Source organism: Sorex araneus, chromosome 2 (genome assembly GCF_027595985.1).
Source record: "Sorex araneus isolate mSorAra2 chromosome 2, mSorAra2.pri, whole genome shotgun sequence".
NCBI classification, from domain to species: Eukaryota; Metazoa; Chordata; class Mammalia; order Eulipotyphla; family Soricidae; genus Sorex; species Sorex araneus.
The window spans coordinates 317,331,446-317,351,934 of NC_073303.1; the positions used below are offsets into that span (position 1 = coordinate 317,331,446).

Below are 20,489 nucleotides of genomic sequence, written 5' to 3' on the forward strand. Positions count from 1 at the left end.
TTGAATGGAACTTGCTTAGAAAGGTGAGATGAGATAGAGAAGGGAAATGTATTCAAGTGAGAGCACAGGCTTCTCTAGAGTAGAAATAAGCAGAGAAACATACAGACACGCAAATGAGATACGTGTTCAAGGGAGAACACTGCCTTGAAGAGCCTGGAATGACTTTTGTCTTGTTTTGTTTGGGGGCCACACCTGCTGACACCCAGTTGTTACTCCTGGCAGTGCCTGGGGAACCACGTGGGATGCCAGGGGATCAAACCCGGGTTGGCCACGTGCTAGGCAAGAACTCTATCTGCTGTACTATAGCTTCAGCCCCAGAGCCTGGAATTATTCTTAAAAACCCAACTGGGGCTGGGGAGAGCACAGTAGTTAAGGCGCGTGCTTGCCTTAAGCCGAGTCAACTCAGGTTCATCCTTGGCTCATCCCAAGCACAGAGCAGAGAGCCAGGAGGAAGCCCTGAACGCTGCCGGGGGTGGCCCAAAGAGCTAAAAAAAATTAACCCCACACTGGCCTCAATGGCCTCAGAAGAGGGCACGGGGACGCCTTGTTTTAGGGTCTGGGGAGGAAGCCCAAGGCCGGCGAGGCCCTTTCGCGGCGCCAGGCTGGGCGCGGTGACCACACAGAAGGGCCCGGCGATGGCCACGTCCCGGCGGAGCCAAGTTCAAGCTCCGAGACGGCGCCGAGCCCTTTCCCGTGCCCCGTCCCCCGCGGGCCAGGGAAACACGCTCTGCGGCCACGCCCCGGGGGCTCACGCCACGTCGGCGGCCGTGCGCGACGCGAGCGACGAGGCCCCAGCAGTGCCCATCTCCCCGCCGAGGCTCGGAGTCGAACCCCGCGGCCCGACGGGCGCGGGGAAACGGCGGCGGCCTCCCGAGGGGGAACCTGAACCGTCGCGCCGCGCTGCCACCAGGGGGCAGCAGCGAAGCCGGAAGTCGCGCCTCGCCGGAAGTCGCGAGCGGCCGTCAAGCGGCACAGCTTTACGGCCCGGGTTCCGCCGCGCGGCGCTCACGTGGGTACCGACTGGCAGGCAGGCCCGGGACCCCAGACCCCCGCCGCCTCCGCCATGGGCAAGCGCCGTGGCCAGAGCCGGAGTCAGCTGCTCAGCTCGCTCAGCAAGAAGCAGAAGAAGCACCTCCGCGACTTCGGCGAGGAACACCCGTTCCACGACAGGTGGGCGCGGCCGGGGGCCGGGGTCGGGCGCCGGGCGGGGGTCGGGGCGGCCGGGGCGGGCGTGGCCGGGGTCAGCGCTGGCAGTGGAACGCCACTGCTGGTCCACGCTTCCCAGGCTCTAAAAAGTGTTTTCAAAAACGGAAATACTGTGACAAAGATGCTCCGATCCGAAGTTGGAAATAAAAAAGTTTCTGGAAAGTAAAAGACACTGTTCCTCCGGCGAGGAGCCAAGTACTCACGCCGCCCCCCCGCCCCCCCACCACCGCAAAGAAACTCCTGGGCCCCTGGATTCCCTCCTGACACCTGACTTGGTGCCGCCAACCAGAGTAAGGTTGAGGCCCGGACTGCAGCCCAGCTCAGGTGTGGATGGAGCAGAAACACGGCCCAGACCCTTGTTCTGTTTCTCCCCTGTTCTTTGGGATGGAGACGGTTCAGGTGGCCCATGACTTTCTCATGCATGCATCCTTGCCACTGGCCAGGTTCACTCCAGGCTTCTCTGGACACCCACCAGTGAGAAAGATTGAACTGCTATCTTTCCTTTCAGGGTTCCCAGGAAGGAAGTAAAGCCACAGACCTGTGAGCTGGTAACACCTCAGACCCCGCACGGGCTCAGGCGGCTGCTTCTGGGATGGTGCATGGGTGCCAGGCTGCTGCTTCTCTTTCAGCAGGGCAGGCAGCTCAGCCAAGGCGTGGCTCTGCCTGCAGTCGCTCAGACAACCCTGCAAGAACTGACCAGAAACGGGTTTGGTGGGGGGTAGGGTCCTCGATAGCTGCCCGTCTACTCCCCATTAGGGCTCAGGTCAGCGCCCACATGCTGATGGGGCTCTCCGGGCTTGTGGCAGCTGAGATATGTGGCCCTGGGACTCGGGCTCACACTTTCTTGGAAGTTGAGCTCAGACTCAGGTGAGCAGCTGCCTGAGTCTTCAGCACAAGGCTGGACTGCATCAGTGCACGGGAGCCTGTGGGGCCGCCAGCGGAGCCTCCCGCCTTCAGCCCTGGTTTCCCCATAGGCCGAGAGCTCAGATTCACTGAGTTCTGGGAGTGAAGAGGAGAACGAGCCACAGCCCATCTCTGGGTACCACCAGCTGCTAGCCACCTTGAAGAGTGTTCCCGAAGACTCAGAGGAGGATGAGGGCTCGGAGGAGGTTGAGGACTCCATGGGCGAGGCTGATGTGAGTGACAGGGACGGTGGCTGTGAGGACAGCACAGAGGAAGTGATGGCTGTAGGCTGGGCTACACGGCAGGAGGGTGAGTGTTGGTTCCTGCATGCCCCCGTTTGCCCCAAGAGTTGCTGTAGCACCTCCGTTGGGGCTGATGTGCAGCGAGGAACCCCCAGTTCCCATGTCCGTGATGGGTCTTGCAAGCATATGCACGTTCTTACCCTCTGCCAGGGATGCCGAAATTCCTGGTTTGGGTGCTGGGCTTCCCCTCTCCTCTCTGAAAGTACCCGTAGTTGGTACCAGTCATGTGTGTGTTCTGTGGGTGGAGTCTGCGATGGCTCCTTCAGGTGCTCCAGCTCGGCTCCCACCTGGAGCTGCTTCCTGTCGTGTCTCACTGGCTTTTCCTATTTTCTGTACACTTCTGTGGTTTCAGTGTGTCCTTAAAGCAGCCCTCTGTTAAGCTTTCAGGACAGGCCGAGTCTGCAGCTCCTGAGAGTGATGCCTCGCGCTCCCTCCAACAGCAGACTTGGCTGTGGGTTCCTGTGTGGCCGTGGTGTGAATGGGCCCAGCTGGGGTTTCTTTCTTTGCCTTGGGGTCACACCCACAGTGATGGAGACTGGGCGCTTCTGAACTGGCTCCCCAGGCTTCCACTTCTTTTGGGTTGTGGGCAATGGGCATGGGTCCCCTCAGGCCCCACCGCCCTCACCGGTGCTTCTTGTTGTTGCAGCTGCATCTGGACCTGCTGACCTCACAGAGCGCATGGGGAATGGGGCCCCAGTTTCCCCCCAGCAGGCGTCCCCGAGGGAATTTGCTGATACCAAGCACGAGGCCCTCTTCAGTCTGGAAACGAACTTTCTAGAAGATGAGAATATGGGCAGCAGCGCCCTGGAGGGCTCCCAAGGTCAGGGCACCTTTGGAGTGACCACAATGGGTATCAGCCCTTGGGACTGCACCTGGGAAGGAGGGGTCGGGCCTTCTATCTCCCACACCCTTGCACTGTCTGTGCTAGGTGGGTGGCAACCGGATGCTATGGCTTCTGAGGTTGGGAGCATGGGGTGCCTTGGGGCATCAAACTGGGTGGGTGGGGCCGGGAAGTTGTAGAGGCTTGCATTCCTGGGGCACGGTGCCCGTTGGCAGAGCTGACCAGGGGACCCTGTGCAGACCCTTTCCTTCAGCACGTGAACCGAACACTGAGAGAGAAGGATGTCCAGGCTTCTGCCTCTGGTCCCCCGAACAGCCAGTCACTGCAGGTCAGCATGGCAGGGTCCCTCTGGAGCCTGGGGTGTGGGCCGCTGCCTGTGCTCTAGCTTGTGCCTGGTGCCCTTTGTTGGGGCCGCCCTGGAAACCCGGGCAAGACTTCTGGGCATCCTGTGGCTCACACTGGGTCTCTGTCTCCCCCTGATGCTGCTCCAAACTCTGGGCTGTGGGGCTCAGGTGTGGCGGCAGCTCTGAGTAAGCCCTGCCATTCCCAGGGCTGGGGGCTTGGCCAGGACAGTGCAGGGTTCCTCACCCTTCCAGTGCTTTCCTGCTGCACAGGAGGGCATAGGCACGGGCCTAGGGCATGGCTCCTGCTGGGGGGGTCAGACCTGTTCCTGATCTGCACACATGGTCCCCATGTGCTACTTGGTTAGTTTCTGCCGCGCAGGGATGGAGCAGGTCTGGCCACTGTTGCTGCGCCTGACCACTGATCCTGCCAGTCATGGGCTCATCGAACCTTCTGGAAAACTGGGTCAGATCCTGGGGGGTGGGGTGCTTGTTCCAGCCAGGCCACTCCTATGGGGCCTATGACTGTAGACTCTCTTTGTAGAACAAATTTTGCCTTTGTGGATGTAACCCTGGGTGCCTCCCTCCCGCCTCCCTAACTCCAGGCTTCCCTTGCCTATGGGCAGCCAGCGTGACCCTGTGGGGTGTTGGCCCTGACGATCCCCTTCTGTCTCCCTAGTGGCCGGTGCTGGGCCAGCTCGTCCTCTCCTCCAGGTTCCAGCAGCCGAAGGCCCTCAGGCCCCCGAGGGACGTGGCCCTCCAGTCGCTGCATCTGCACAAGCCCCTTGAGTCAACCTGGCCTCGGACCAACGGTGTGGCCCCTGGCCCCTTCACGCCCCTCCAGAGGGAGCTTTTCTGGGTGATGAACTCGTACCAAGACCTCTTCTTCCCGGATCGCACGGCGCTGGGCTGTGGCGAGGAGGTGAGGCGCGTGTACTGCCTGCACGCGCTCAACCACGTGCTCAAGGCCAACGCCCGTGTCCTGGCCAACAACGGGCTTCGCCGGGCGCAAGGGGCGCAGGCCCGCACCGATGATGATGCCCTCCGGGACCAGGGGCTCACCCGGCCCAAGGTGAGGGGCCACAGGGCCCAGCAGAAACCTGCATCCACCAAGTCTACGTCCACCTGTTGGCTTCCACAGTGCAGTCCCCGCTGGGTCCCTGCCCTGCTCATGACACCCCGACTCCATGGTTGGCTCCCCCCGCTGCCCCCCCTCCGTGACATCCACACCCCTTGAAGGCCTGGGATCTGAGAGCTGTGGGATATGTGGCTTTTGTGTGCTGAGCAGCCGGTGCTGATCTTGGCAACCGAGGCTTAACAATGCCAGGGCACAGTGAAGGTTCCACAGAACTCACTTGGAGACACTGTCCTTGTTTCTGAGAGCAGCTCTCAGGGCCCCGGTGCCTTCTGGAAGTGCCTGCCATGGAGGGGTAGGGGGAGGGCCAAGGTGCATGCATCAGGCTGCAGCATGTGCCCTGGCTGTCCCGCAGGTGCTGATGGTTCTGCCCTTCCGGGAGTCGGCCCTGCGGGTGGTGCAGTTGCTAATCAGCCTCCTGGAGGGCGACAGTGGGAAGAAGATGGTCGTGAGCAACAAGAAAAGGTTCCAGAGCGAGTATGGTTCTGACCCTGGGGAGCGACCCCCCACCCTGAAGAGGCCTGAGGATTATGAAGCAGTGTTCTCGGGCAACATCGATGACCACTTCCGGATTGGTGATGTCTGGTGCGGTGGGGAGCAGCCCTGGGACAGAGGAGACCAAGGGCGCTGACCCCTGTGTGCCTGCAGGTGTGGCGGTGCTCCAGCGCAGCCTCCGGCTCTACGCCCCCTTCTACTCTTCTGACATCCTGCTCGCGTCCCCCCTGGGCCTGCGCACCATCCTGGGGGCCGAGGGAGACAAGCAACGGGACTTTGACTTCTTGTCGTCCATTGAGCTGCTCATCATTGACCAGGCTGACGTCTTTCTGATGCAGAACTGGGAGCACGTGCTGGTGGGCAGAGCCCTGGGGCCCCCTCCCCCTAGACGAGACAGTGCTAGTGGGACCTCCCAGGCAGTGCTGCTCAGGCAGGGCCGGTGGGGATGCTCCTCCCAGCTCCCTCAGGGCCTGGGGCTCTGTCTGTCCCACCCTGGGAAGTCTGCCCCATGCCTGCTGTCTGCTCCTGCCCCTCACCCTGCCCAGCTCACGGGGCTGGGCCAAGGATGGGCAGCACCAGGTGCGTGCAGTGGGGCAGTGCCTGGCCATCAAGCAGGCGCACACCAAGAGTTGCTGGGCTCGAGCCCCCTCTGGCTCCAGCTCCTGCTGAAGGACTGGCAGGTGCTGCCCCGGAGCCTAGCACCTGCTTCCTGTCTGCCTTGCACTGGCCCTACCCCCTCAACTCCCAGCCCACTGATTCTTGTCTTGGGTTTGTCCAGGTGGCCTACACCCACCACTCGACCTGGTCTCGTGCTTGTGGGGAGGCACATGCGTGGCTCTGCATATATGTGCATATGATTGCTGTGTGGCTGTGCATATATATGGCAGCATGTGCTTGGTGTGTGCATGTGGCTACATGTGGGTGACCCTGTGTACACATCTACTTGCCACTCCCCCCAGCACCTCATGGAGCACATGAACCGGCTGCCCCTTGAGGCCCATGGCGTGGACTTCTCACGGGTGCGCATGTGGAGCCTCAACGGCTGGACCCGCTACTTCCGCCAGACTCTGCTGTTTGGGGCGCTGCAGGACCCACAGATCAGTGCAGTGTTCAGCAAGTTCTGCCTCAATGTAGAGGGCCAGGTGGATGCCCCTGCTGTGACTCCCTGCCCCCTTCAGGTTGGTGTCCCTAGCTCATCTGCTCATCCTGCCCGGCTCTACCCCCCACCCCCAGGTGGCTGTGAGGAATGTCCCAGTGACCGGTGCCATTAGCCAAGTCCTGCTGCAGCTCCCACACGTCTTCCAGCGGATGGAGGCTACGGACCTGGAGTCCATGACCGATGCCAGGTGACCTGCAGACGGGTGGGGAGGGGCAGGTGAGAGGGCTGCAGGGCTGAGAGGAGGACCTGGGAGCAGGAGGATGCGGGTCCTGGCACCCTTGCCCCCCTCCTTACCCCTTTTGGTGCTCAGTCCAGTACCCGTGCTTGTTAGTTGGAAGAACAGACAGACAGGCAGGTGGAGGGGGAGGGAGGAGAAGTGACCCTGGGCTTCCCCACCAGGTTCCGCTTCTTCGTGGACAAGGTCCTGCCACAGTACCGGGATGCAGTCATGTCCCACACCCTCATCTATGTCCCGTCCTACTTTGACTTCGTGCGGCTCCGGAACCACTTCAAGCGGGAGGAGCTGAGTGCCACACACATCTGCGAGTACACCCGCAGGCCGGCTATGTCCCGCGCTCGTCACTTCTTCCTACGCGGGGAACGGCAGTTTCTGCTTCTCACTGAGCGCTTCCATTTCTATAAGAGGTCAGTACTGGCTGCCACATGTCCCCGGGGTTCCCAAATGGGGCTTCTGGACCAAGCCGGTTCCCCCTGGGGGATACCTGATTTTCTCCCTGACTTGGGCTGAGCATAGTGACCTGCCCTCAACGTCACGAATGGCCTCCGTGGAGTCCCTTGGTCAGCAGTGTGAGTAGACACAGCCCCTCCTCCCAGGTACACAATCAAGGGCGTGAGGAACCTGATCTTCTACCAGCTGCCAACCTACGGGCACTTCTACAGCGAGCTGTGCACCATGCTGGGGGCCGTGGACACAGGTGGACAGGCCTGGACCTGCACTGCCCTCTACTCCCGCTACGACGCCCAGCGCCTGGCAGCCGTGGTGGGTGCAGAGCGGGCGGCGCAGATGCTGCAGTCCACGAAGAGCGTCCATCTCTTCATTACCGGCGAGCGGTGAGGCCACAGAAGACCTGACCCAGGGCCCGTGAGGGGCCACGGAAGGACAAAGCCTCCCCAGGGACCTCCCTGGGCTTCTGGGGTCCAGCTTCTTGCTCTGTGACAGCTGTTGCTTGGCGTGCCCTCGTCCTCCCATTGCGTGCTCTCTGCTCACCTGCTGAGAGCTGAGCTGGACGCGTGTCCCCACAGCTCCCAGGTGTCAGCCACACTGTGCCCAGCACGTGGGAAATGATGCTGATTAAATCTTCCAGGGGGTTTTCTGTGTGGCTCACAGTCCCTCATGGTCTGGAACATGTGAGTCACAGATCTCAGGTTTGGTCCACCTGTGACATATGTGACCCCCAGTTTGTCTCCTTAGTGGTGTGTGACCCATCCCCACCCATGCCACCCATTGTCTCCTCCGTGATGAGTGTGACCTCATCTCCATGCCGAATGGTCTGTTGTGGTTGAGTCTGTAGTGCCCCATCACCATGATGGACTTTGCAGCTGGGGATGGTGATACAGGTGAGATACTCAGGCCTGTTTGCCAACTTCACCACCTGGGCTGCAGGGGTGCCCCCGCCCCTCTTTAGCTACCCTGAGATCACAGGGTACCAAACCACACACGCATGGGCTTTCCTTGCCCATTCCTCATTAATGTGTCATTCACAGGGTCATAACAATAGAATTATTGTTGAGGGGCTACACCCAGTTATGCTCAGGGTGAGCCTGCGTGCTACTCAGAGATCTGATGTGGTGCCACGATGAAACGGGACTGGCTTTCCTGACCCTTTCTTGGGTCCACTACAGACTCAAGGCGAGCCTGGGCGAAACCCATAGGACCCTCACAGGAACCTCATAGAGACCCACAGAAGATTCTCAGGAGCCCCAGGGGACCCATAGGAGCCTCCCAGGAGACTCAGAACCCCAGCTTGGGCCTTTTCCTGTCCTTGGTCCTGCTCCAGAGGAGCTCCTTGGGGTGGTGATGGAAGTGGGCCTAAGCCCCAGAGATGGTCCCTGGCATTATAGGCTAGGCCCAGCAACACCCAGAGGCCTATATTGTGGGGGATGCGTGAAGTGGCCCTTGCTTCGCTCTCTTCACGCTGTCCCCATATGGCCCTCACTCCCCAGTCCCCTGTCCACTCTGTTTCCCGACTTGGTGTGAGGGAATGCCTTATGTCCCCCATGTCTTCCACCACCTTTGTTCCTTTCCCGGCACCCACTTGCTGTGCCGAGGCAAAGCCTCTCTCTGTCAACTTGGCACACACAGGAGTGGATTCAACGAGTCTATAAATAACTGGAGAAGGATGTACTAAATGCCCATTTCCCTTTAATTTGAGTTGCATAAGAAAACATTAGCTTTAGGTGAGAAGGAGTCATTTGAAGTTATTAGAACCTTCAAACTGTGAATGTGCTGGTGAGTGGTGAGCCCCCTCCCAGCTCAGAGTATGGGGGAAAGTGATATTCAGGTTTCACTCACAGACTTGTTTTCTGAGTCTAAAAAATCAATGGAATATTCCTAAATAACATTAAAATTGTCTACTTGCAGTTTAGTAACTATTCAATTAGTTTTTAATGAAAGGAGTTTTATCCAAAGAGAATAAAATCGTCTTTACTGAGCCACATGGCAGAGAAACACGTGGGCAGGCATCTTCATCCCAGCAGGTGGGTTTGCTTTTAAGATCATCCTATCAAATGCTCCCTTCATCCCCTCCTCACCCCCAGGCACAGGTAAATTTATAGCAACTACATCCAGAAATTTGTGTTTCACATGTGCTCCATCTAATGGTTTGCTCTGCTTTAACTGCATCTGGTGTGCCAAGAGGCTTCAGCACCTCAGTTGGCACTTTCATGGGATAGTGGGCCCTGGACTCTTACAGCCCCAAACCAGGGAGGTAGTGCAGGGATTAAAGTGCCTCTCTTGCACCCAGCTGACACTAGTTCAGTCACCAGCACTGCACAGAGTACCCTGAGCACCACCAGGTGTGGCCTCAAAAGCAAACCAAAGAAATGAAATAAAATTTGCTCTTTTGTTTTATACCAGGAGCTGCATTCCTGGTATATAGATTTCACTTGGTTTTCATTTTTGCAGTGGGGGTGGTAAAAAAGGGCAGCAAGCAGGCAAGATGGCGCTGCCCCAGCACCAGAACAAAGGCCAGCGTATGAGTCGGGGGCCTGAGCTGCCACCCACATAGTATGGCAGGTGGGTAGCAAGGAGCGCTATCAGTTCCGTTGCCATAGTCCTCAGAGACCTGAGAAGCTCCACTGGCTTGGATCCCGAGCTGAGACAGGGCATAGCAGGAAGAGTGCGTAGAAGATCAACCTTGAGGCTGTGAACTCAGAAGAGCTGTTAAGCTGTTTTGTACGAATGTGGTGCTGATTTGATCCCCGGCACCACATGGTCCAGAGGATGTGCCTGGGTGCAAGCATGGTGTCCCTGGTACTTCGAGGTCTGTGCAGCGCTGCATTGGCCGCAGACCCATCTGCTGAGAATTAATAAAGGGACCCCAGATCCCTGAGCTGCTTGGGCCTCCATCCCCCCAAATCAGTCTTTGGTGGTACTGGCAGTGATCCACAGGCCAGACACACAAACACCTATTTTTCCAAGCCTGAATTGGCTTTCCTGTGACTGACTGGAAGGCACTTTTTGAGGGTGCTGATTCCCAGGTCCCCCTTCCAAATGCCTGCAAGTGCCTGAGTAGCTCAGCACAACTGGTGCCACAGGCTCCTGGTGAAAAGGAACTGCAGAGAGGGTCGTTTCAACCTCCCTACCAGCAAACCGGCAGGCAAGAAAACACCTCAGGACACCAGATGAGACCTCTGAGGCAGCATCTGGACCTGGACCTGGGGCTGGGGGCAGAGTACAAGAGTCTGGCCACCTCTGTGCGTGACCCCTCCAAGTCTGAAGTCTCTGTGTGCCCTGCTTGCCTGCAGGCCACAGCTCAGCTGTGGGTGAGGGGCTTAGCGGGCCTTCCCAGCTCGGTGGGAGAGAGGTTTCTCATTTCTGATGAACAGGGCCTGGGTGTTGCATGGTGCCCTGGGCACTGAGACAGGAGTCAAACCAGCTCTCCAGAGAGAACTCACACTTTCCAGCTCCCTGTGATTCTGAACAGGGCACACTAAGCGGCTCCAGCTTCTTAGAGGAGGAAATGGTGTGGAACCGAGCCCTTCCATGGAGCCTCTTGTCTGTCCTTGGTTGAAATGTCTATTATTTCTTTCTTTTTCCTGACCCTTTCTTCCCCCTAGCATTCTTGGTAAGGATCACATTTTCAGTGCTGGGGGCAACTGGGTGACTTCAGGGGTGCATGCAGGCTGTGGATGGGGTGTGGTCTCTGCCCCAGGGCTGCAATGTTGGGGGCCAGCAGGGCCAGTAATATTGAGGACATGGAGTGCTGGGGAGCAAGCTCGAGCCACAAACAGTCCACATCTCCCTGCCTGAAGCTTAATGTTTGCAAATGCAGAGGTGTGACCGGCAGTGGACATGGTGAGGCAGAGGGAAGAGGACATTGGTGAGCAGTGTGGTCATGCGCCCAGAGAGGTCCAGAGTAGGGGAGCGTCAGTGCACTGGAGGTGGGTGAGCCCAGCCCAGTGACACGGCCCCATTCCCCATTCCCGTTTCCTTCCTGTGGCACTGGTGCAAGTGGATTCTCTCTCCTTGGACGAGGGCCTGAGAATAAAAGGGGCCTTACTGTGACTGTTTCTGTGGCACTGTGGTTCATGGAAGAAATGCAAGTCGGAGGAAACATGGGCCCAGCACAGGCTCTGCATGTGGAGCTCCAGCCCTGCCACTGCATGTCCCCCAACTACCGCCAGGAGAAACCCCTGAGTGCTGCAGGTGTGACCAAGAAGCCAACAAGCAAACAGGGAGTCTGTGGAGCGAGCACCGTGGGGATCTGTGATTCCCACGAGTGCCAAGGCCTACTCAGGCTCTGGGACCACCTCCTGCCCTGCTTGGCAAAAGCACCACGGCTTCCTCTCCTGGGCGCCCCTGGTGGCCAGGTCCTGGGTGACCAGAGGTGACAGCTGGGCCGCCCTAGCTGGAGGCCCGGGAAAAATGAAGGGTTAGAGGGTCACAGCTTCCAAGACCTGGAGTGCCCGCCGCAGCCACGCTCTTCAAGCCCCCGTGTACACAGTGCGCGCGAGTCCCACTCTCAGATGGCTCCAAAGAGCGTCTGTCGAGAGTAGACGGAAGTCAAGCCTACTGCCAGAGAGAAACCCACCCCAGGGAGCGAGGCCGGGCCGGGAGGAGCGAGCGTGCGTGCGGGCGCGGGCGACGCGGTGTCCCGGAGAGCCGCCGCCCGCACCCTCGCCCCCCGGCTGGTTCCACCGGGCCCACCCGGCGCCGCCACTCTCCGCGAGGCGCTCCCGAGCCTCCCGGTCGCCGGCGCGGCCCTGTCCATGGTCCTGACGCGCCCCGCCGCGCGCCCGCGCCTCGCGCAGCCCCGGACCCCCCGCACGCCGCCGGAGTTCGAATCCCCGCGGGGCGGGCGCGGCGCGGCGGGGGCGCGCGGTCACGTGCGCGCCCGGGCAGGTTCCGCGGTCCCGCGCGCGCTCCCGCCGCCGCCGCCGCCGCGCCCGCCCCGCGCCCGGCCCGCGCCCCCGGCCCGCGCCCCCGGCCCGCGCGGCCGCGTCCCCGCCGCGGCGCCCCCGCCTCGCCTGCGGCCCATGGCGAGCGCATCATGGCGATCGAAGGTAGGTGCGGCGGCGGGCGGTGTGGCCGAGCCGGCCCCCTCGCCGCCGCCGCCCGTGCGGCCCCGCAGGCCCGGGCCGGGGCCGGGGCGCGGACCCCCGCGATGCGGGCCCCGCGGGCGCCGAGGCCTGGCCGGGCCGGCGCGGCCCTCCCTCCGCCGCTGGTCCCCGTCCCCCGAGAGCAGCGCGCGCCGACCCGCCGCGGGGAGGGGGCCCCGAGCTCGCGGGTCACTCTGGCCTGTCAGGTTCAGGGTGGTCAGACGCTCCCGGCCCCCAACGCCCTCGCCCTCGAGCTGGCCCCGTGAGGTGGAGATACCGATGCCGCAACCCGGGCGCATAGGGGAGAGGCAGAGGCCAGCGCCCGCGTTCCCCTCGCCCTGCCCTGTCTGAGACTCACCCCAACCTGGAAAGCACTTTGTCAGGATAGCTGTGCTCGCCCCTGGCAACAGCCGGAGGTGCTGAGCGCTAAGTCATCCTTAGCCTGAACTTCAGTGTGCACCTATCTGGGCGGAACTTTTCAGAGCCCCCCTCCCATTTTAGCAGTATGCATCTTTTGATGGCTTCCTTTTGTGGGGTGCTGGGACCTTACTGAAGATGTGGGTACCCTCTAGGTGCAGGCCATGTGGGTCTGCAGCCTTGAACACCTCTTTGGCCGGGGGAGGGGGCGCTGTAAGAGGTATCATCCTGGTGAATAGATATTTCCAGCTGAAAAATTTAGCTCCAAATTCCCTGGTGAAGTTTTTTGTTTGTTTTGTTTTGGGGGCACACCGGCAGTATTCAGGGCTTACTCCTGGCTCTGCACTCAGGGTTCACTCCTGGCTGGGTTGGGGGGACCATATGGAGTGCCTGGGATGGAACCTGGGTTAGCCGTGTGCAAGGCCAGACCTGGCATAAATTCTGTGCTCCGTGTCTGCAGCAGCATGTGGCTGGCTTGCTTTCTGGATGAGGAAGGGAGAACACAGGACTCACAGGCCAAGCTCCCTCGGTTTGCCAGGTGGTGTCCGGCGAGGCCCCTCTTTCTACACTGCAGCTTTGTGCCATGAGTCCACCTGCCAGTCAGGACCCAGGAAACAGCAGGTGCTTTTGTGCTGAGCTGTATATTGGCCCCTGCACGGCTGTTTCTGAAGCCCCTTCTCTGGATTCTGTCTCCATTCCCCGCAGCCACCCCACCCCACCCCTACCTGCCCTGTCCCTTGTTTTCATGTCGCTAACGCTGTTGGCGCTGCCCCTGGGACTTGCATAAAGGATACTGTTTTCTGAATTCTCTGTGTTTTATGGATTCTTCTGTGAGCTTGTGAAAATATGTATGTCCACACGCAGCCACTCTCTGTGTTTCCTGGTGTCTAATGGCATTAGACAGAGGAGTTAAAGTCCATGTTAGTGTTCGGCAAAAGCTGTCTGGCAGTCCAGAAATCAGGCCAGCTCAGGACAAAGACTGAGGGGGCTGTCAGCATTGTGGGGCCCAGGGGTGCCCTTGCCCAGAGGTGCGGCCAGGGACTTGGTTCTCATGCTGCCAGTGGCCTGCACATAGTTGACGTGGAAATCTGGGGCTCATGGCGGCCCAGACGAGAAGACAGATTTAGGGGGAGGCTCCCTAGTGATTTTCTGGTGGGCTGGGGACCCCTCTCAGGGATTTTGCCAGTCAGACTGGATGGTTTCCGGTGAGGGCTGAGGATATGGCACTGCTCAGCTCTGCAGGGAGCATGAACTCTGGCTGGGGTGAGCTGTCTCCTCAGCCCAGGATTTGAGTCTGAGCGCAGATATAGTGCACAGTCACTTCTTTCCCCATTCTACCCTCTTTCTAAAGCACTGTTATTCGTGTCTTAAAGACAGCTCTTGAGCAAATCGTGCTGAACAAAATACCTGCATCTTGTCTGCTGGTTTGAGCGAAGAGTTTACATTGGGGGCTGGTGGCAGTCGTTTGATCCTGGATGGGTTGAGAGGTGGCACGCAGGAAGCCCCTTCTACCCCAGAACTTAGTCCTGCCAACAAGGCTTAGTGTGAGCTTCTGGGAACTTCTCAGGAGGAGGCCTGGCTGACCCAAAGCACCTGTCTCACCCACTCTCCTCCCACCATGCCTCTGAAGTCCCTGGCACTGATAACTGTGTTCAGAATTGAAGCCAGATCCTTCCAATCTGCCAGTTCACTCTGTTCCATTTGGTTTGGTGTAGCCCTGGGGCTCTAGCTGTCAGGAGTCAGTGCTGCCTTACTGCTGCTGTGAAGCCAGATTCATAGCTCTGCAGTTCCTGGTTTCTGCCCTGTGTCAGATCCAGGGTACTGTGGGTACACACTGAGCTACTCGGGCTTTATCAGGGATGGATAAATCACTCCTTCCTCAGGCAAGCAGTGATCTGACACTCAACGTGCAGCAGTGTTGGGAATAGCTCGCAGGCCTCCAGCTGCTGTGGCCAGGGCCGTGGGCCAGTGCTGTTGTCTCTCTTCTCTCATCTCTCGGGTGACTGCGAGCTACCTGTCCAACCACCTTCTGTGTCCACGCTGAGTTCGTTCTCTCAACTTGCACACAAATCCCTCCATCAGCACATGTCTGTGAACTGCCTTCCCAGCCTGACTGGGGCTCGGGCCACTCTCCTGACGGTAGTGTCTGGGCAGGCTGTGTGGAGCCTCCGCAGAGAAAGCCCCTGCATTCCCTTGACTCGTCTCACCGGAAAGCTTGCTGCTGGCTCACTTTCCTCTGCCTGCTCATCCCAGTTCTGCTTTCTGGAGCAGCCAATTAAAACCCACTATTAATAAACTGTGGGCTCACTGAGTTTTCCTGGTTTATATTTTCAAATAGTAGCTGGAGAGCTGGTAGTTCTCACCCACGCTCCGAGTCAGTTCGCCATCTGAGTGGCAAGTTAAGTCACCAGACAGCTTAGTGAGCAGCTTGAGATCCACAGATGAACCCGCAGGGTTTTCTCTCCATCTTCTTCCTGTTGGTCCCAGGTCCTGCCCAGGCTGTGTCTCAGCCTGACCCGTGAAGTGAGGCTGGGTCTCTCATTCCTCTGAGAGGTATATACTTCCTGGTGCTTCTTGTTCTTGCCAGGTTTGACTTCCTTTCCAGGGCTTCTGGTTGTCCTTGTCAAATGCACCTCCGAATTCTTCACACCCTCAGCTAAGTGGGCCTTCCATCTCCCGCCTTCCCTAAGAGCCTCAGGAAGCTCGGCTGGACTGGCACAGCTGATGGACATTCCTGTGGACTTGGACCACGTGATCCCTCTGGGTAAAGTTTGAGTTTTTAATGGTAAAGGAAGAATAGGTTAGAGAAATCTTGGTATGGATTTGTAATTTTTTCCTCTTGTTTTTTGTTTGTTTGGGACCACATCCAGCTGTCTCAGGGTTCTTTCCTGGCAGGGCTCCATATGTGGTGCTGGGGATCAAACTGGTTCAGCGTGCAAGGCCAGTGCCTCCCCACTGACCTTCTCTCTGCCCAGTGTTTGTGCTTTTTACTTGTCATATATCGTATACTCCCCCACACTCTTACACAGAGATTTAACCCAGCAAATGTTGGGGCAGATTTCCAAGGCAGAATCTGAACTTTCGAAGTCACCTGGAGCATGGCCGGAAAGCCCTCTGCAGCCTGGAGTCAGCCCTGGCAGGACCTCACTTTCTCCCCTGCACCCCACGTCTCTGCTAGAGCCCAGCATGACCCCGCAGAGAGGGGGTTCTGGGATTGGAAAGTCACACTGCCCCCCCTCCTCCCGGGGCCCAGTTGGGGCTGATGGCTGTTTGTTTAAGAATTTCCTTTGCTTTTTGTGTGTCACTGAGCACCTGAGCACCACTACCATTGCCTTTCACTTCAGTGGGAGAGTGCTTTTGAGTTGACGTAGGTTCTTTTTTGTATCTCAGCCAGCAACGTTAGTGCTCTCAGGCCTTGGTCTCAGGAGCTTTCAGGTTCCTGCTGGAGGTGATCTCTGTGAACACAGAACTCCTGAGGCTTCTCAACTCAGCTCCACCTTTCCCAAGACCAGGGACTGTGTTCAGCTCTGTGTGTCAGGGAGAGGACTGCCCAGGAGGTGCAACCCATCTCTTTACCGCCTCCTACCGGCACCCCAGCTGCTTGACATCACCAGGAATGTAGAAAGTGTCTGAAAAATGTGGAAAGTGGAAAGTGTCCGTGTAAAGCAACAATGTAACTGCAGATATAACTGGGCAGTCGAGCTTTTGCCTTGCATGCCCTGGGTTCCAAGCCCAGTGCAGCAAAAATATAAATGTAGGAGAATAAAAAGAAGAAGAATGTAACGCCCAGTACCTCCTCCGATTGAGTAAATATGCATGTTTCGGACATACTGGCAGTGGGCAGGGAAGTCTTCACTAAACCCCAAATAGTCGGAGCCTTCTTTTTCGCTTTTTTTTTGGAAGGAGAAAACAGTGATGGCACATAAGCTGTTATTAGGGGTTGATTTGAAAATAAGCCTCTAGGATCCTATGCATATTCACTATAAGTTCTTGTTTTCACTGTTTCAGGATTGCATTAACATTGATATTCACAGTAATATCTGAGTCACGAAGTGTAGCACATTTTCATGACATGTTAAATGAGCTTTAATATTCTGAGCCAACTAATGTGATAATGTGTATCAGTTGCTTAAATGATCCAATGCACTTAAAATGAAAAAGGTTTTCAGTCAAGTCCAGGGCGAGACTGGACGTAGCACTCTGTTGGTTTCAGACTGACCAGTTCTGTAGCACTATCTTGGGGAGCTTTTCTGACTGTCCAAAACAGAAAGTGTAACCAAAAATGTCCTGAATTTGAAAAGTGTTTCAGATGGGAAAATGGGTTACATTTGTAAGCAGTAAGTGACCTTGACAAGCTAAGAAAAGTTTCTGAGTCGATTTGGGAGTTTACCTGGCTCAGGAGAGACACTGCATACACTGCATGGAAAAGGGTCTCGGGCACTTCTGGAAGAAGCTGCACATGGTCATTTTAGATGACTGAGAGATGGTGAATTTGTCCCCAGTTCTTGGATAGAAAAAGTAAATAAATGAGGGCTGGAGCGATAGTACATTAGGGAGGGTGCGTGGTTTGCATATGACAACCTGGGCCCAATCCCTGGAACCTGTAGGGTTCCCTGAGACTCCCAGGGGTGAGCTGTGTGCATCCAGCCCAGCCAAGGGGCGGTGGCCTAGTTTCAGTCACAGCCTAAAGAAGGGCCAGGATCGGCCCCAGTGACTTGCGCCCTGCTGGAAAAGTTGGCCTGGCTGCTTCTTCACCCTGTGCCGGGCCAGCTGCTGGCCCCAACTCTTCTTTAGCCCTTTAGTCCCCACAGGTCCTGGCTGCCCTCTGTGGCATAGCCCTTTGGGTTCATTCCTGGCAGGTTTTGGATGCTCACTGCCATCACACAGGAGTGTGGAGCCCCCCAGCTAACCTACTTTGGGGATGGAAACACTCTTTTCTAGAGTTTTCCCTTCTCCCCACATGACCTACTTTGCTAGTGGATGCTGAAGTTTTCTGTTCTTCCCCTTTCTCTCTCCCTTCTTCCTTCTCCCCCTTCCTTCCTTGTCCTCCTTCCTTCCTTCCCTCCCTCCCTCCCTCCCTCCCTCCCTCCCTCCCTCCCTCCCTCCCTCCCTCCCTCCCTCCCTCCCTCCCTCCTTCCTTCCTTCCTTCCTTCCTTCCTTCCTTCCTTCCTTCCTTCCTTCCTTCCTTCCTTCTTTTCTTTACCCTTCCTCCCTCCCTCTCTCCTTCTCTCTCATCCATCTGTCAGGGGCCACCCCTGGTGGTACTTGGGGGCCACAGGCAGTGTCAGATATGGACCCCGTCTCCAGCATGCACAGCATATGCTCTGGCCCTGTGTCTTCTCTCTGCCTGTTTCTAATTTTTTCTTTTTTTTTTTTTGTCAGGGAGGCTAGAGGGTGTCTTTAGCTGCCGGCCATTCAGCACAGGGGCCTGAGGGTGTGGTGTTGTCCAGGTGTGTTGGTGCCGGGGTTGGGGGCTTCAAACACCTGGCAGAGTTTGGGAGACCATGTGGCACCAGAAATTCAGCTTGGGTTGGAGACATGCCAACCAGACCAGTGCCCTAACCACTGAACTCTCTCCCAACCCCCATTCATGCTTTTTAAAAGTAACTGTTAGGGGCTGGAGCACTGGGACAGTGGGGAGGGCATTTGTCTTTGCACGTGGCTGACTTGGGTTTGGTCCTGGGTATCACAAATGGTCCTCCGAAGTCACCAGGAGTGATTCCTGAATGCAGAGCCAGGGGTAGCATTGCTGGATGTGACCCCCATCCTTACCTCCAAAGAACAAAACCAGCTGTTAGTAGGGTTCAGAGAGATAGTACAGTAGGTAGGGCACTTGTTTTGCATGTGGCCTGCTCCAGTTTGATCCTTGGCACCATTTATGATCCCAGAATTCATCAGGAGTGATCCCTGAGCACAGAGCCAGGAGTTAGCTCTGAGGGTGTGGTCCCAAAACCATGAAAAAGAAAACAAAAACAAGACAATGAAAGTAAACTCTTCATAATAAACTTCTAAATGAGCTGAGATCATTGATCTACTTAATATTTGTGTTATGCAAAGTTGAAACCGAGTTCACCAGGCTGATCGTCAGGGAGCAGTTGGTGCTTCCTTCTGCTTCCAGTTTGTCTCCAGCTGACACAGGTTTGAGAGTGAGTGCTCTGATACGTCAGGAGCAAGTGACAGTGTGGCCATAAGGTTGTCCTAGATGGTCATCTTGACAGTCCCTGTTTGGCCACGCTTCACTTGGTCATCCTACAGCTTATGGGAACATCCTTTCCAGTGTGCTGGGCGGCTCTCAGTATGTTGTCACTGAGTGCCAGAGGGGCGGGGAGGCCATTTGTGCTCGGAAAGGGGCACTGGTGTGGCCACCCTGGCCTTTCCTTCCCACTGACCAGAGAGGAGCCGAGAAGGGCTGTCAGCTGGGGCACTGTCGTGCCTCCTGCCAGTCTGGAGGAGGATGGCTCTGAGGAGAGGGCTGAGGGAGAGGAGGGTGGGCCCTGTCTCCTCTCAGTCCCTGTGTTTGCTCCATAGGTGGAGAGAGAGCCTGCGGTGTGCACGAGCTGGTCTGCGTTCGCAAAGGTGAGGGGCAAGGATTGCCGGTAGGGGTGGGGGAGGGGCCCAGCATGGGGGGCTTGGGAAGTGTGGGGCGTGGGCTGTAGGGGAGTCTGGCCGGGGATTGGCATCTGGGGTAGTCTGAGGGCTGGCCTCACTGTCTGGGGGTAGAGTGCAGCATCACAGCTGTGCAGGGCTGACCTGCTCCCGAGCCTCGGCTGTTAGGTGGCTGTAAGGACAGCAGTGCTTCCTTTCAGAAGGTTCTGGAAGCCAGTACTGGCTGCTTTTCTGCTCTGTTCCTGGACCCTAGGGAGGAGGATTGGCTGAGACTCAAATGTAACCCTCCAGATCACAACCCCCCCAAAAAAACCCAACAGATCACAGCCCCCATACCTCCCCCAAGTCCTCCCCCCAGCTCCCTCCCCCGACCTCTGTGTCCCCTCCATTCCAGTCCCACCCCCAGCCACTACCCTCAGCTCCTGTGCTCTGTCCCTCTACCTCCAGCTCCTGCCTCCCCTGTGCCCCCGCCCCCAGCTCTTTCCCCAGCCCCTGGACCTCCACTCCTGTGCACAGGCTCCTGCCTAGCTGATGCTGCTCACCGGGACCCCACAGGACACACTACTGCCTGCAGGCCTGAGATTCTCCTTCAGTGCGGCCAGACTGTTGTGGGTTGACCGGATGGCTGCGAGTCAGTGTTCCATGTGTCCTCACACGACTGGGCCAGAACTCATGAGTCCCTCACCTGATGTGCTCATGGGGCACCTGGCACCCTGGGGTCTAACCTGGAACTCTGGGAATGCTGCTGGCTTCTCCAGGGCCTGATGATGGCAATGGCCAGTCCCCCACCTTCACTGGCCCGGCATCCTTGAACCCATCTCTGGGCACATTCTTTGGAGGCTGGCCAGGCACTGTGGGTATTGGACATCTCTGTGTGTTGCTCCCTGGGGGGAAGACAGGCAGGACAGGGAGGGCATATTCTGAGGGGGCTGGGACAGGTGCCCAGGGCAGGCCACAAAGGGCAGGGGACACAGCCGCTTTGGGGTTAGAGATTGGATGGGCCAAATCTCGGGTCTGAGGATGGGACCCTGACAAGGCTCTGAGGTGCAGGGCCTGGTCCTCCTGGGCTGTGCAGGGCCTGGTCCCCCCGGGCTGTGCTAGGCCCTGTGGTGCATCTAGGGTGTGCAGGGGCTCCAGCCTATACCTAGCAGTATTGGGGTCCTCTGGTGCTGAGCTTTTTTTTTCGCATGAATATGGGTCCTGGCCCGGTGATTTGGGCAGGAAGACGCTGCTCTCCCTGGTTTCTTCCTTCCTTTCCTGCTGGCCCCAGGGTTGTGGGTCCAGAGAGCCTGAGGGCATTCTG

At 57.9% G+C, this 20,489-nt stretch overlaps 2 protein-coding genes across 6 annotated transcripts in view; both read left to right on the plus strand.

The window, feature by feature from the left end:
* Positions 1-990: 990 nt before the first annotated feature.
* On the plus strand, positions 991-10,107 carry UTP25 (UTP25 small subunit processome component). 3 transcript variants are annotated; one of them, XM_055128206.1, is made up of 12 exons: positions 991-1,170; positions 1,715-1,754; positions 2,181-2,418; positions 3,058-3,231; positions 3,492-3,580; positions 4,273-4,665; positions 5,084-5,303; positions 5,377-5,579; positions 6,183-6,365; positions 6,457-6,569; positions 6,782-7,027; positions 7,217-10,107. In XM_055128206.1, the coding sequence occupies exons 1-12, from the start codon at positions 1,064-1,066 to the stop codon at positions 7,455-7,457; spliced, it is 2,247 nt and encodes a 748-aa protein (XP_054984181.1). In that variant the 5' UTR covers positions 991-1,063; the 3' UTR covers positions 7,458-10,107. The 3 variants fall into 3 exon arrangements, with proteins under 3 accessions (XP_054984181.1, XP_054984182.1, XP_054984183.1); XM_055128207.1 differs by having other exon boundaries at positions 1,062-1,170; positions 1,715-2,073; positions 7,217-10,104; XM_055128208.1 differs by having other exon boundaries at positions 1,075-1,170; positions 1,715-1,746; positions 7,217-10,104.
* A 1,909-nt stretch (positions 10,108-12,016) lies between these two features.
* SYT14 (synaptotagmin 14) overlaps positions 12,017-20,489 on the plus strand; it is a 60,558-nt gene continuing 52,085 nt past the window's right edge. For 2 of the 3 annotated variants that reach the window (XM_055125980.1, XM_055125981.1), the window contains exons 1-2: positions 15,248-15,344; positions 19,109-19,156. In XM_055125980.1, the coding sequence (XP_054981955.1) occupies positions 15,305-15,344; positions 19,109-19,156 (88 nt within the window). In that variant the 5' untranslated portion in view covers positions 15,248-15,304. Of the gene's footprint in view, positions 12,128-15,247; positions 15,345-19,108; positions 19,157-20,489 lie in introns of those variants that run through there. The other variant, XM_055125979.1, reaches the window with a different exon arrangement.